The sequence below is a fragment of the Juglans regia genome, chromosome 3, assembly GCF_001411555.2.
Source record: "Juglans regia cultivar Chandler chromosome 3, Walnut 2.0, whole genome shotgun sequence".
In the NCBI taxonomy this organism is placed as follows: Eukaryota; Viridiplantae; Streptophyta; class Magnoliopsida; order Fagales; family Juglandaceae; genus Juglans; species Juglans regia.
Window position 1 is genome coordinate 15,311,780 of NC_049903.1, and position 16,676 is coordinate 15,328,455.

The following is a 16,676-nucleotide window of genomic DNA, read 5'->3' on the forward strand; positions in this document are numbered from 1 at the left end:
TTCATATTTCATCTGAAACTTTTTCATCTCATTTCTGAATCCAAACCGACACTCATTCATCATGTGTACGGCCACAAAAATTGTCATTTTGGTTACTTCTTTGTCCATCCCCCGCCAATACTAAATTACGGTTCTACTCTTTCGCTTCAAACAAATTACTTTAAATGTTGATTAATAAATTAATTTTATTATAATTAATTTGTTTAATTGGAAATTTAATACTTCTGAATTAATGTATAGTTTCTAGAGTGCCATATTTTATGGTCCGAAAGTCAGAGTGGGCAACAGGAATAGACGCCATATATACACGTCATATATATATATATATATATATAGCTTTTGGATATAAACATAAGATCAGCTTCTTCATTTGATCATGGTGTAGAGATCACGAGTAAAACAAATGAGAGAATCATGGGTGATCTTTAGAGAAGAAGGTAATTAAACGAAGAATACTAACTCCAGTAGTTTTTAACTTACAAGATCATTACAACATCAACAAATCAATTCTAGCCACCGATATTTCTTTTCTAAATGTAACGTTGCTCGAGATATTATAATTTCAAGACATTATACAATATGATATTGTTACTAATGTAATATAAATAATTAAATTTATCTATTTTAATTAGTTTAAACTTTCGAGATAAATAGTAATTTCATATTATATAAGAGCAGGAATTCTGAATTCGAATCATGATCAAGCCACTAACATTTCTATTAAAACAATACCAAATTCACCTGATAGGTCCCAAATGTAGAGAATAGAAAATACTAAAGAAAAACTGTATTTTCTTCAGGTGAGAATAATACCACACTTTGAACGTAAAACTTTTTCTGCCTTTTCATTAATCGCGTTGCTGCTTAAATAGGCAAAAGCCCGTACAAACAAATATGAAGAAAAACTGAATTACTAACAACTTACCTCAAACAAAGCATGTAAACAGAGCATGCCCGTAAAAACAGAGCATGTCTGTAAAACAGAACAAACTTAACGAAATAAAAAAGACGTAAGACTCGTTAAACTCTTTAATTTCTGAAGCTCCACTTTCACGTAAGATTCTCATCTGTGAAGACTCAGTCCCTTCTCTATTCCTTACGTGTAACGTTTGCATGCAATTCTCTATTCCTCACGTGTAATGTTTGCATGCATTAACTCCTCACGTTCCCACTTATTCCAAATATTTGGGATTTGGTTTATGGCCCCTCTCCGACCATCGTGGTCTATCAATACCGCCCCCGGGAAGGGGATCCTTGTCCTCAAGGTCCAAATTCGGAAACATTTGCCGTAACTTGTTTATAGGCTCCCATGTGGCTTCCTCTGGGGGAAGGTGTTTCCAGTGCACCAAGCTCTCTTCGATTAATTGAGTTCCCTGTTTGACCCAGGGGAAGTTTAAAAGAGCTTGTGGCTCTAATAAAACCACTCATTCATCTGTGAAAGGTGGTAACTCAATTTGTGGCTGGTCCGTGTTCCTTCCAATGTCTTGATACGGTTTGAGTAATGAGACATGAAACACTGGATGGATGCGAGTCCCTTCCGGCAGTTGTAATTTGTATGCAACAGGCCCGATTTTCTCTAAAATCTGGTAAGGTCCATAAAAACGGCTAGCTAATTTTTGATGAACTCGCTTGAAGACTGTTTGCTGGCAGTATGGGTGTAACTTCAACAAAACCCATTCTCCGATATTGAACGAAATGTCTCTTCTTTTTTTATCCGCCATTTGTTTCATTCTGTTTACTGAGCGTTCTAAGTTTGCTTTCAATTGCTGTAGCAGTTCATCTCGCGTCATAAGTTGCTGGTCCACTTCCTATACCGGTGAGAGTCCTTCTTGGTACGTTGGAATGGTTGGTGGCAATCTACCATACAGTGCCTGAAACGGGATCATCCCAGTGGAAATATGATATGTTGTATTATACCAGTATTCTGCCCAAGGTAAATAGCTGCTCCACTTTCGTGGCCACTAATGAACAAAACTTCGAAGGTATTGTTCGTCGCAGCGGTTGATGACTTCCGTTTGCCCATCCGTCTGGGGGTGGTATGCGGAACTGATTTGTAACTTGGTGCCTGATAGTTTAAAAAACTCTTTCCAGAAGTTACTGAGGAAGATTGGGTCCCGATCACTAACAATTGATTTGGGCATGCAGTGAAGCTTGATGATGCCCTCCACAAATTTTTCTGCTACAATTTTCGCAGTGAAAGGATGACTCAAAGTGATGAAATGAGCGGACTTACTTAGCCTGTCGACAACCACCATGATAGAGTCTTTTCCTTGCGACGTTGGAAGGCCTTCAATAAAGTCCAACGTGATATCGTCCCACACTTGGCATGGAATGGGCAGCGGTTGAAGGAGACCAGCTGGGGCTAATGTCTCGGATTTTATTTTCTGGCATACCTCGCACCCTTTTATGTAGTCTTGCACTGACTTATGCATCCCCGGCCAATAAAATTGTTGTTTCAGCTTCTTGAATGTTCGGAGAACGCCTGAATGACCCCCTGTTTTCGTGTCGTGCATTTCATGTAATAGGGTTGCCCGTAAGTCCGCATTATTTGGTATAATGACCCTCCCCTTGTATAGTAATAGACCCTGACGCCACGTATAGGATCCCTTTGGCTGTTCTGTTGCCTCGCGACTCTTGGACTGAATGTATTGGTCTGTTGCTGTAGCTTTTTTAATCTCTTCCCATAAATTAACCTGCGGAAAAAAAATGTTAAGAAGAGTGGGACTACCCTGCTTTCGGGAGAGGGCATCTGCTGCGGAATTCTCCCGTCCTGGTTTGTATTTAATTTCATAATCGTAGCCCAAGAGCTTAGCAACCCATTTTTGTTGCTCCGGTGTTGTTATTCGTTGTTCCAGCAGATATTTGAGGCTGCGTTGGTCGGTCTGAATATAGAATTTATGGCCTAGAAGATAAGGCCGCCAGGTGCGTATGGCTTCGATGATAGCCAACATCTCCTTTGTGTACGTCGACCAGGATTGTTTTGTCATTCCGAGGGCTCGACTCATGTAAGCAATTGGTTTGCCTTGTTGAGACAGTACCGCTCCAATCCCTTCTCCTGATGCATCTGTTTCAATGGTGAAAACATCATTGAAGTTAGGCATAGCTAGAATCGGTGTGGTCGTCATGGCCTGTTTGAGATTCTGGAAAGCGTTTTCAGCTTCTGCATGCCATCCGAACTGGCCTTTTTTGAGAAGATTACTGAGAGGCCGTGCTATTATGCCATAGTCCTTGACAAACTTCCGGTAATAACTTGTCAAGCCTAGAAACCCACGTAATTCCGAAATGTTAGTAGGTTGAGGCCAATCTACCATAGCAGAAATTTTATGTTTGTCTACTTTCACTCCTTGGTTAGTGATGATATGACCCAAGTACTCCAACTCCTGCTGCCCGAATGCACACTTGCTTTTTTTGACAAAAAATTTGTGCTGCCTCAGTATTTCGAAGGCTTGTCTTACATGCACTAAATGTTGATCCCAGTCTGGACTATATATCAGAATATCATCAAAAAAAACTAATATGAATTTTCGGAGTTGCTTTCGGAAGATGGTATTCATGATAGCTTGAAACGTGGAAGGCGCATTACATAAGCCAAAGGGCATAACCAAGTATTCGTAATGTCCATTATGCGTTCGGAAAGCAGTTTTATGGATATCACCTGGTTTAACTCAGACTTGATGGTATCCTGCCCGCAGATCGAGCTTGGTAAAATAAGAAGCCCCGTAGAGTTCATCCAACATATCGTCCACTGTTGGAATCGAAAATCGGTCTTTAATGGTTGCGGTGTTGAGCGCGCGATAATCAGTGCAGAATCGCCAGTTTCCGTCTTTCTTCTTCACCAGTAATACGGGTGAGGAGAAGGGGCTAGTGCTGGTTCGCACAAGCCCGACTTGCAGCATGTCTTGGACTTGTTTTTCAATCTCGTTTTTTTGATAATGTGCATATCTGTAAGGCCGCACATTAATTGGTTCGATCCCTTCCTTGAGGGTGATGCTGTGCTCAACCTCTCTTGTGGGTGGTAAGCTCGAAGGTTCAATGAACAAGTCTGAGAACTCCTGCAATAACTCACGGAAACTTGGATGAATGTTCTGTTGCAGTTCCGTATGGGCAACCTGGAGGCACACTGCGAATAGAGCATGGCTAGGACGAATTCCCTTGGTTAGCTCTTCAATTGATGCTGCTTGAATATTTTGCCCGTCGATGCCCACCAACTTCTTGGTCTAGTTCTTCCATGTGAATTCCATAGTTAATTTTCTCCAATCGCACACCACAGAACCAAGAGTTTCAAGCCATTGAATACCCAAGACCACGTCTAAACCTGTGAGTGGTAAGGAATATAGTGTTAATGAAAATTTGGTGTCATGTAAGTTGATTGGTACCTCCTCAAACCTCCCTTGGCATTTAAGCTTTTCTCCATTGGCGACTCGGACCGTGAAGCTTTCCGTAGGTATCACTGGAAGACGCAGCAGATTGGCCATATGCTCACTAATGAAGTTGTGAGTTGATCCGCTATCGATTAATACGATAACCTCGTGGTTGCGAATTTTGGCAGCGATTCGCATGGTTTTGGGAGCTGTCCATCCCGTTAATGCATGCAGTGTAATTTCTGGTTCTGGCGCACCTTTGTGGTTTTCTTTAATTGTTTGTTCGTCGGTGACATCGTCGCACACCAAGTTGTCGTCATCCTCACAACTTTCCAGCAGGAGTATCCGTGGGCCTTGACATTTATGACCTGTAGTAAAACGTTCATTACAATTGAAACATAAACCTTGGAGACGTCGTCGCTGCATTTCCTCCCAACTCAGTCGTCGCACTGGAGCGACAGGTGCTGCACGATTCGCTGGTGGAAGAGATGGGGGAGCTCGTAATGGTGGTGCAGGTCGTAAGAACCTCCTTTGTCTCATTAGTTGATCATCTCTCATCCTTGCGAAACGGATAGCATCTTTCAAAGTCTGTGGTTTAAACATACGGATTCCATCTGAAACTTCTGTCTTCAAACCACCCATGAAGGTGCCCACCAGAGCCTTCTGTGTCCAACCTTTGACCCGGTTGCCTAATTGCTCGAATTCCCATTGGTAATCACGCAGGGAACCCGTCTGCCGAATTCGGGACAAAGCCTCGTCAAAGTCCTCGCAGTCCGATGGCCCAAAGCGCGCCCATAGTTCCTCTTCAAAATCAATCCATGAAAGAATTCGACCTTCCTCTTGAAACGTCCTGCGAATCCATTGCCACCACTGGTTGGCTTCTCCTTCCAAATGGTAAGATGCTAATGTAACCTTTTGGTTGTCGGGAGTGTTTTGGAACTCGAAGAACTGGTTCACACGGTTGACCCACTCCTTTGGATCATCTCCTGAAAATCGAGGAAATTCTAATTTTGCCGTTTTGGAGGATACCACAAGTTGTCCCCCATTGTGACCTTCACGGTTTGGATTACCCTGGTTTGGAGGTTCTTGGTTGGCAAGGAGCACATCAGAGAGACGGTTAAGAGTCTCTTCAACGTGTCGCAATCGATCCGCCATGCCCAGCTCCATCCGGTGTAGCCCCTCTTGAACTTCACCAAGTCCAGCCTCCAGATGTTCAATTCTCTCTTTATTGGTTCCCATAGTAAAATGAACCTGGCTCTGAGGCCAATTGATAGGTCCCAAATGAATAGAACAGAAAATATTAAAGGAAAGCCGTATTCTCTTCGGGTGAGAATGTACCACAATTTGACTCAACAATGATTAGATGCTTTATTCATAATTCTCCTCTGCTTAAATAGCAGAATTGCACCGAAATAACAGGAAACAAATAACAGACTTGCGGACTGACTTGCGGAACAATAATGAAAAGACGCGGACTGACTTGCGGACTAATTACCGAGACTGCAGCTCACAAAACAGAGCCTAAAACAGAATAAATACAGAGCGTAAAAATAGAAAGCTTAAGCATAGAGTGACACTAAACGGAAACCCTCCGCTTCGTGCGTTTGTGCGGACGCCATGCGCGCTTCATGCGTATAAACTCGCTGATCAGTTATGCATGCGCGCCTCACGCGTATATGCTCACGGACCCAGTCTTGCCCATTGACCCAGTCTTGCCCATTGACCCAGTCACGCCGCATGCTATCTTCCGTAACAGATTATCCCAAATATTTGGGATTTGGTTTACGAAGTCTTGCGGAACGACGTGGCCTATCAGAGGGACAAAGAATAAAAACATAAAATAAGAGTACTGTTCATATTGTTCATTAGGCGATAGATTCTTTTAAGTATAAGGAGATATATATGCATACATATATACATAATATGTATAGGCACACAAACGCGCGTATATATCCGTGTAGATATAATATCAATAATATTTACTATAAGAAAATTGTTTATTTATGGTCAGCTATTTCCTATGAAATTAATTATTTTCTGCTAAAATGGGTTTGTTTTCATAGCAAATAGTTATTTTCATTGTAAATAATCTGTTACAAATACTTGTTTTGATTCTACTTAAGGACTTTATTAATTCTAAAGTAGTTCTTGTACTGCCTTTTCGTTAAGACCTCATTTGTTTTCACAGATGAGATGTGTTAAGATTAAAGTTAAAAATTGAATAAAATATTGTTAGAATATATTTTTTAATATTATTATTTTTTTTAGATTTGTAAAAATTAAATTGTATATTTTGTTATGTAGAAATTTGAGAAAATTATAATGATTAGATGAGATTAGTTGATAGAAGTTGTGAAAACGAACAAAACCGAAGCAGAAGCTGCTTAATTAATATATTTTAATTGACAATGCTTTTAGAATTCTAGATGGTAAAATACCCTCAAGTATAGATATATAGAGCTCGGATTTTTATCTAAAATTATTTTTGTATATATCAAATAAGCCACCTAATCATTTATTTTAATCGCAATTAATTTATCCATAGAAATATATTGGACAATGATCGTGGACTTTTTCCACCTTCTGCAGCCCATATCTCAAATTTTTGTTGAAATGGAAAGCATTTAATAGCAACGCGCTTCCTGTGACCGGCAATTGTCTGAGACTTTCTTTCTGAATTTTATATATAATCATTAATTGACCGGCAATTGGCTAAGAGCTTACACGCCATTGAAGAGATGTAATTGAGTATCATTAATTCATAACCACCAAACCAACAGAACAAAATATATAATTGACGTAAATGAAAACTATATTAATTATTAATGGAACATAAACATGTCACAAAATACAATATATATATATATATGTATGCATCAATAGACATGAATATATGCCTCAATTTGTGGAAACCATTTTATTTTTCAATGCACATAAAATATCGATATATATGGCCTTTATGATATGTGCTTATTACATGGAATAATAGGTAAAACGAGAAAGAGAGAGGATTTATTGTTGAGTACAATATCTTCTGTGATTAAAATCACCTCTCACTAGGATGAAAGAGCCGGGATGCTTTGTTCATTCCTAAAGAAATTAGTGGGATCGACAATGGTCTTCACGTGAACCAACCTGTTAAAGTTGCTCTTGAGATATTTAGTACCCCATATGCTTGCCCGTCTATAGCTTGTGTTGCCTTCCTTACTATTTGTTCCTATGTCAAGGTCCCTATAATTTATGTATGTAGGTCTTGGAGATTTTGAAACATTGGCAGCCATGTAACTGTAAAGCGTTCTGATCCAACTTATATTCCTCTCGGATGCCGAAATTCTGGCCTTCTTCTGCCCAATACACCAAGCGTTGGATTTTGTAGATGTTACCAACTCTATGTGGGAAAAGAATTGCAGATTCCGAGATTTCACTCATTCTTCCCCCATACGGACTCAGGATTACCTTCAGAAAGCATGAACATTCTAGAGCATTGGAGAATAGCTCAGCCAAATCACATTGTAACAAAGAGAATAAATAAACTTGCTAGGTGTCACAATATTAGTGGTCATTCAATTCAATTCTGTTATGTACATATTCTATAAATTGTCACTACTGTACAAAGCATTGTGGTGAAAATATCTGGGAATACAAAAGTTGTTCTAAGGAACTTTTCCAGAAGCACTTGGCTTGCATTTCCTTCTCTGTTTTATCATGGTATCACGAGCTTAACGGACCCACGTCCTTCATACATTTCTGTTTGTTTATTTTCTCTTTTCTCTTCGTCATACAGATTTACAGTCATAGCTCCATCAAAATCAACCAATGCTTCTAACTCTCCCTCCCTTTTTAACTCTGCTAGTCATTTTGTAAAAATTCAACTCACCATTGAAAAGTTTCTCCCTTGGAAGGCGCAAATAGTGCTGTATTTGAAGGGGCATCAAGTCTTCAGACATGTTGATGGTTCTCTTCTCATGCCGCCTGCTACCATTGATGATCTTCCTAATCCTCCCCATCTTCAATGGCTTCATCAAGATTAGTTGGTCATTTCAGCCATTAACTCTTCCTTATCTGATTCGGTCTTAGCTCAAGTTATAGATTGTTCTACTGCATCTGAGATATGGAAAACACTCACCGACCTTTTTGCAGCAAAATTGTCCGCTCATCTTACTCAAACAAAATTTCAACTCTCTACTATAAAAAAGGGATCTGACTCAATCACTGAGTATTACAACAAAGTAAAAGCTCTTGCGGCTACTCTGAATGCTACGCGCCATCCCTTATTCGATTGTGAAATCTCCATCGTTATTTTAGCTGGTCTAGGCACAGATTATGAGTCTTTGCTCACCTCTCTCACAACACGACCTGACTCACTCTCTTCAAATCAGATCACAGCTATCTCTTAAACTATGAGTTTCACCTTTCTCATCAAACCAACACTCTCTTATTTGGCACCTCCATCACAGCCAATACCACTATCAAAACACCACCATCGGGTCACTTCATTTTCTCTTGTGGTCGTAACAACTTTTCTCACGGTCGTGGCCGTGACTGTCATAATGGTCGTGGAATTATTCCTGGACCCCAACCTCCCTTCTCTCATTTTTACAACAGATCTGTCTGTCAAGTGTGTCAAAAAGATATTGCGGTTTCTTGTTACTATCGTTTTGATCAATGTTACCAATCTCCTCCACCTAAATAACTCACGGCTAATTATACAGCCATTACTCCAGCTCCCTCTCACATGAATACTTGGTTTCCAGATTCGGCTGCTTCTCATCATTTTACAAATGAATTATAGAACCTTAATTTGGACTCGTCTACTTATTAGGGCCCTGAAACAGTGAGCATCGTGATGGTTCCAGTCTTCCTATTCACAACACAGGCTCGTCTCAATTTTCTTCAAACAGTGGCAAATTTCTCTTACATAATCTTTTACATGTTCCTTCCATTTCTCGTAATCTACTTTCTGTCTGTCAATTCTATTAAGATAATAATGTCTATTTTGCATTTCACTCTTCTCTTTTCTATGTGTAGGATTCATGCACCCAGACAATGCTTCTTTAGGGCCATGTTGAGAACGGTTTGTATGTGCTTCGGACGGATGCAGAGCCTACATCACCTCAGTCTTCCATTTCTCCTTAAGCATAAGTTGGTCTTCGTACAACCGCTCAGCTCTGGCACTCCAGATTGGGCCATCCCTATCCTTGCACAACATCTCTCATCCTACATCAATATTCTCTACCTCTCAGCACGTCAACTTCTCTTCAACATTGTTCTGCATGCACTTCGGCCAAAGCACACGCACTACCTCATCATTCCTCACCAAGCCGATCCAACTATCCTTTTTAGTTATTGTTTTTTTATGTATGGGGTCCTGTGTCTACCTTGTCCACAAAAGGATCTCGTTATTTTCTTTCTATTGTAGATGATTACTCAAAGTTTATTTGGTATTTTCCAATGCAATTAAAGTCCAATGTCTCCTCTCTTGTTATTGCATTTTTTTAATTTGTGCGAAATCAATTTCCCTACAATATTGTCTCGGTCCAAACAGATGGAGGGGGTGAATTTCGCCCCCTTCGATCCATTTTTCGTAATTTTGGAATTTCTCATCGCATTACATGTCCATACTCTCATCAACAAAATGGGAGTGTGGAACGTCGTCACTATCACATTGTGGAGATGGTTCTTGCCTTACTCTCTCATGCATCAGTTCCTCACACTTATTGGGCTGAGGCTTTTCTCACTGCCACTTACTTAATAAACCGCATGCCCACTCCACTACTTCAAAATCAATCTCCAATCCAAATTTTAATGGGTCATGTCCCAGGTTACTCCTTTTTAAAATTTTTTGGATGTGCTTGTTGACCTAATTTACGGCCTTTTAACACTCATAAAATGAACTACAGGTCTAAAGAATGTGTGTTCATGGGTTACGGTCCAACTCACAAAGGTTATCTCTGTCTCCACATAGATTCGGGCTGCACTTTTATTTCCTAGGATGTCATTTTTAATGAGACTATCTTTCCCTTCTCTCAATAGCCTAAACTCGATTCTATGCCCACACCAAAATCTTCATCAATGCCTCTCTCTTCGTCTGACTCTATTAGACCTCCATCTCATATCTCTCTTAGCCCACTCATGATCCCAACCACGACTTCTACCCATAATCAATCTTTGAGCCCACAACTGACTCCTCACTTAGCCCATACTCCTTCAACAACAACTATTTCGGACTCAATGATCTCTCAACCATCACCTAGGGCTTCAACATCTCCTTCAGTCATCTCCTCTACATCAAACATTCCATCCGCTGCCAACATATCTCCCATTCCAGAGACAAAGCCTTCGTCCTCAACTCTCAATCACGGCATGGTGACTCGAACAAAGACCCACTCTCTTGTCAGCACATAGATGGGATCATTTCGTGGCCTCCACCCAAGTCGACAGTTTCTCTCACTGAGTCATCCTTTATTCCTTCAGTTCCAGAGGAACCCACATCATTCACCGAAGCCTCTAAACACCATGAGTGGCGATCTGCCATGGCCACTGAAATAGATGCTTTGCTTCGAAACTGAATGTGGCATCTTGTTCCTCCATCCACTTCTTATAATCTGCTTGGCTCAAAATGGATTTTGAAAACAAAATGTCATGCCGATGGAACCATTGAGCAGCGTAAGGCCAGGCTTGTGGCTTAAAGATTTAATCAACAACAGGGTATTGATTACTCTGAGACATTCAGTCCAGTGGTTAAACCCACTACCATCTGGCTTCTTCTCTCAGTTGCTGTTTCCTCTCAGTGGGCCCTTCACCAACTAGACATACAAAACACATTCTTGCATGGAGATCTTGAGGAAACAGTGTACATGAAACAGCCCCTGGGTTTGTGAATCCAGATTTTCCTCTTCATGTCTGTAAGTTAAACAAGTCTATCTATGGTTTGGAACAAGAGCCCGGTTTGCAAAACTTAGTGATAGATTACTTACTCTTGGTTTTCGGTGTTCTAGTGCTAACCCATCGTTATTTATCTTAAACACTGGCTCTGATTGCATTTATCTCTTGATATATGTAGATGATATACTTGTCACTGTTTGAGTCCTCTATTGATTTCGCAATTTATTACTAGCTTGAGTAAATATTTTTCAATCAAGGATCTCGGTTTATTACATTATTTTCTGGGTATTGAAGTTCATAGGACGTCCTCGGGTTTATTCTTGTCTCAGACCAAATACATTACTGATTTACTTAAAAGAACTAATATGCACAACTATAAGGCAGTCTCTACACCCATGTCTAGTACAAAAAAACTCACTGATTTGGATGATTGTACATATGAGGACCCACAATGGTATCATAGTGTTGTTGGGAGTCTTTAATATCTTGCCTTCACTTGTCTTGATATTTCTTTTGTTGTATATCATGTCTGTCAATTTATGCATAATCCTCGTCTTCCACATTGGTCAGCTGTTAAACGTATTCTTCGGTATCTTAATAATACACGTCAGTTAGGCTTAAGTTTCTCTTCACCCTCTTCTACTAAAGTAACTGCATTTTCTGATGTTGATTGGGCTGGGTGTCCAGATGATAGACGGTCCACTGCAGGTTTCAGTATTAATCTTGGAAATCATTTAATTTCATTGGACAAGGTGTCTGTGGTGCCCCCGACCCCCATGTATGGAAACCTAGGAATCGAGACTTCCGAATGATGACAACACCGTCACGCATCCCAAATGATGGTGCCAAGTGTGTGTACATGCAACAGTGTACAATGAACAATGCAGCAGATAATTTAAGTTAGCCAACTAAGTACCAGAATTTCTAATACAAATTTACATAAGTAAAACGTTTTAAAAAAAGTTATACAGTTATCCCAAAATAAAATATAATACAAGGCCAAATACAAATACAAGTGATCCCATATCACTCATTCGGCGGAGCTGAATCCTCAAGCTCACCCTCAACATCATCTGCATCAAAATCTGCGTTACTATAAACAGTACCGCAGGTAAATATAATCCAAACAACCCTCGAGAATAAAAATGCATTAATGCAACCAACAATTATGCATACATATGATGAAATATGCAATATGCCCAAAACATCAGTTTTTCCGAAAATGAGTATTTTCCAACGCACGCCAAAATCCCATTTGGCCTAAAACATATCCCACCATTTTCCCTAAAAATTGCCCAAAACAATAATCAATCATTTTCACAGAAAATGGTTCACATAAAATCATTTTATTCACCCAGAAAATATCCCAATATTTCATTTTAACCGTATGCACCATGATCTCCACTAAGGATCATCCGCACTCCCTGGCTCCCTTCGTCACACCAAGGGTAACGACCGTGCGAGTGACTTCGAAATGAGCGATGCCTAGTTTTGAGCCCAGCGCGTTCTTGGTCAAGCATCCTCTAGCTCCCTGCCAGTAGAGGGGCCACGGAGTCGGCACCAGAGGGTTACCATCTTGTCTGATCTCGTTGTCACCCAGCGACAACCCAGGGGACGTCACTCAGTATATTCCGCTACCGAGTGACCAGAGGAGCTCCACCGAGATAATGCCCCATCTCGGCTTGGGGTCGTGATACACACGCACCCAAAATCCATTTCTCACATGAAAACCCAATTTTCATAAAATACACATGAACATGTATGCAATCATGTGAAAACCCAGTTTTCATTTACAAACGTGATCATGTTTGCAAGTATGTAATGTAAATGAAATGACACAATATCCAATAAACAACAAATCACAAATCACAACACACAACAACTCCATTCTCTAATCCATCTGACCCCCTTACTCATTGGACTCAGTACGGCACAACCAACCAGATCATAATAAAAATGAGTTAGTGCAAAAATACATTTAAATCACGAAAATTCTTTGGAAAAATACTTACAGTGCTATAGTATAATTTTTGAAAGATCATAAAGGTGCTAGAAGTGGCGGCACAACAACATAACAGTGCAGAATGCACTATGGCCGTGGGTCTCAAAATGCAAGATTTTGAATGGAGACAGACGAAGACTTGAGATTACAGGGCAAGAGCTTAGGGATGTCGGTGAAGCTAATGGTAGTGGTGGTTGGCCATGGGTGGTTGAAGTCCAGAAAGCTCAAAAAGGAATTGGAGTTGGATGGACTTCACCGGTGGCGGATCGAAGCTGAGGATGGGTGGGTTAGGTAGCTGGGAGGTAGCCGGTGATGTGGTGAAGACATGGTGGCCAATGGAGGCGCGACAATAGCACTCGAACACAAGAGGTGCTGCGGCTTGATGTCGTGTGTGGAGGAGATTGGCAGCGTGAGAGGGGTTGGGAACGGAGGGCAGGGATGGTCGTCGGCTAGAGGGGAAGAGGTTGGCAGGGGCGGTGATGACCACGATGGTGCACGGCGGCACTGGGTGGAGGACGACGCAACGGATGGGGGAGAGAAAGGAAATCATGCGGGAGAAGAGGGAGAGAGTAGAAAAGAAAATGAGGAGAAAAAGAAAAGAAAAAGAGGAAAAGAAAAAAAAGGAAAAAGAAAAAGTGAGGGAAAGAAATGAAGTCCAATTCTCACATCTTGGGTCAGAAAAATGATCAAACGAAAAAGATTTCAAAACAGCAAGTCAAATAAAATAATCTAAACGTAGTGATTAAATGAAAATAAAATAATTAAATCCAACAATAAATTAATTTAAAATGAAGAGCAATTTAAACGTATAACAATAATTAATATTAAGAAAGCATATCAAAATAATTTTCACAAATTAAAAATCATAAAATTAAACCAATGAAAAATCTGATAAACTTAAAACAAGAGAACTAATATTTAAATTAATAAAAATAATCCTTCAATTAAAAATACACTAAAATATGGGGTGTTACACAGTCTTCTACCGAAGTCGAGTACAAATCAGTTGCTAATACTACTTGTGAGATTCTTTGGTTGCAGTCACTTTTAAAAGAACTTGGCATTGGTTTCTTGGAACCTCCCACCCTATGGCGTGACAACATCGAGGCCACATATCTGTTAATGAATCCAGTACTGCATTCCAGGATAAAGTATGTTGAATTGGACTATCATTTTCTTCGCGAAAGAGTTGCTGCCAAATCGCTGCATGTTGCATTTGTTTCCAACAAAGACCAAATAGCTGATATCCTCACCAAACCGTTGTCCATGACTCGCTTCACACTTCTTCTATCAAGTCTCACACTTGCAAAAGTGCCACTTGAATCGAGGGGGGATAATAAGGCACATACATTACCTTCAGAAAAGCATCTAGATCATTGGAGAATGGCTCTACCGACTCACATTGTAACAGAAAGAATAAATAGACTTACTAGGTGTCACAATATTAGTGGTCATTCAATTCAATTTTGTTATGTACATATTCTATAAATAGTCATTACTGTACAGAGCACTATGAGTGAAAATATCTGGGAATACAAAAACTGTTCTAAGGAACTTTTCCACAAGCACTTGACGTGCATTTCCTTCTCTGTTTTATCAAGGATCAATTCTACTTCCTTGGCCTCTTTTTGGTAAAATCTCTCCCAAATCCCTTCCAAGCCAACTTCTGGAATAGGTTCCATCACGTAGTCAGATTTTTCTTTGAAAAAAGTTGGTCTTGTTAGAGAAATCCTGCTTAGCAATACATCCAAGGATTCCCAACTTGAAAACCCAGCGAAGTAGAGGGTAGATTCAATCCAGCTCATTACAGAGCAATCTTCTCTTACCAAACCCAATTCAAGGAAGCTCTCTTGCATCAATCAAAGGAGATTATCTATCCCTCTGAGATACAAGGAATTAAATAAAGCTTGTACTGTTCTCTTCCCAGCTTCTTGGCTAGAATTGGCAGCACTTAAGATGACGCGAATGAATAGGTCTTCATCAAGCTTGTCTGCAGCATATTGCCACCGATGAACAAGCTTGGTTGCATTTTGTTCCAAGTTCCTATTAACTGTGAAAACAGTCACAGTTGATGGAACATGAACCAACTCGATTTTCCACGCAACAATGACTCCAAAGCTGGCCCCTCCACCTCCTTGAATGGCCCAAAATAGATCTTCTCCCATGGATTCTCTATCAAGAATTCTGCCCTTAACATCAATCATTTGGGCATCAACAATATTATCTGCAGCAAGACCATATTTGTGCAACAAGGTGCCGTACCCTCCACCACTGAAGTGTCCACCAACACCCACAATTGGGCAAACTCTCGTTGGAAAGCCAAAAATTCTACTTTTCTCTGCAATCCTATAATATACTTCACCGATAATGGCACCGGCTTCAACCCATGCAGTGCCATTCTCTACATCAACATTGATTGAACGAAGATTTATCAGATCGATTATGACAAATGGAACATGAGAAACATAAGAAAGGCCCTCATAATCATGACCTCCATTTCTAACTCTTATTTACATGTCATGTTTTTGGGAACACTTAATGGTTGCTTGAATTTGGGAGACATGCAATGGCGTAATAATGACTAGAGGTTTCAGGGATGCTGGTGTTGAGAATCTTGGATTTTGTATGGAGAATTCCCATACGGAAGAATATGAGGAATTGGCAGGGGTGGAAATGACTTGAGAAAGTGAGGAGGTGGGGTTTCCAGCATGAAGGGTCAGGCATTGAAGGAAGTCTTCATGGGTGTGAGCCGAAGTTGCCCATAAAAATGAGAAAAGAAGAGTAATAACAATTGGAAGAAGCACTGAAGAGCTAAGGGGCTTCATTTCTGCTTCTCCATATACATTCTCCTTGGTTCTCAAATTTCTAAGACAGCGCCCCTCTCTGGATACTATTCGATCGATTTTTCGAAGCAGATGGGGATTGGCTTCTTAACCCGTGGTGTCTGCTATGCCTAAGCCGAGATTTGTCTTTCTTAGATTTTCTAACAAGCTAGATTTCAAGAAGGCATTTTCTAGGAAAATATGCGATGTTAATGGTATCCCTTTTCCTATGTTTCACTGGTCTCCAGAGTATACAGAAGAAAAGGAATCGTCATTGGTCTCGGTATGGATTTTCTTACTTGATCTCCTTCCGAATTACTATCATGAATCATTCCATAAGAATATCATCATGCCGATTGGAAAATACATATGGCGTGATAATTGCACGCGTTGTGTAACATGTACTGATGGAGCCCGTGTCTGTATTGAAATGGATGCTGCTATTGCCCCGATTGAATCCTTCTGGATTGGAGTGTCGCATCAGCCTGGTAGTAGATTACAACATGTGATTTATGAGAATCTCCCAACTTTTTGTTGCCATTGTCAAGTCTAAGGCCCTAATATTGTGAAATGTAAAGGAAAGCAGAAAAAAGGTGGGGCCTCTGT

At 40.3% G+C, this 16,676-nt stretch overlaps 1 protein-coding gene and 1 pseudogene across 1 annotated transcript; both read right to left on the reverse strand.

Moving 5' to 3' along the window:
- Positions 1-3,665: 3,665 nt before the first annotated feature.
- LOC118347983 lies at positions 3,666-5,600 on the reverse strand. The gene is made up of 2 exons (XM_035688696.1): positions 4,377-5,600; positions 3,666-4,217 (listed from the first exon to the last, which is right to left on the reverse strand). Exons 1-2 carry the CDS (start codon positions 5,598-5,600, stop codon positions 3,666-3,668), a joined length of 1,776 nt encoding a protein of 591 aa, XP_035544589.1.
- Positions 5,601-7,355: 1,755 nt separating this feature from the next.
- On the reverse strand, positions 7,356-16,073 carry LOC108995133 (annotated as a pseudogene).
- Positions 16,074-16,676: the final 603 nt, after the last annotated feature.

Bases quoted from the DNA above. Each gene is read 5' to 3' on its own strand.
- LOC118347983 (XM_035688696.1), bottom strand. From the start codon at position 5,600: ATGGGAACCAATAAAGAGAGAATTGAACATCTGGAGGCTGGACTTGGT. The intron at 4,218-4,376 runs GTACCAATCAAC...TGGAAGAACTAG, and splicing joins GCCAAGGGAGGTTTGAGGAG to ACCAAGAAGTTGGTGGGCAT.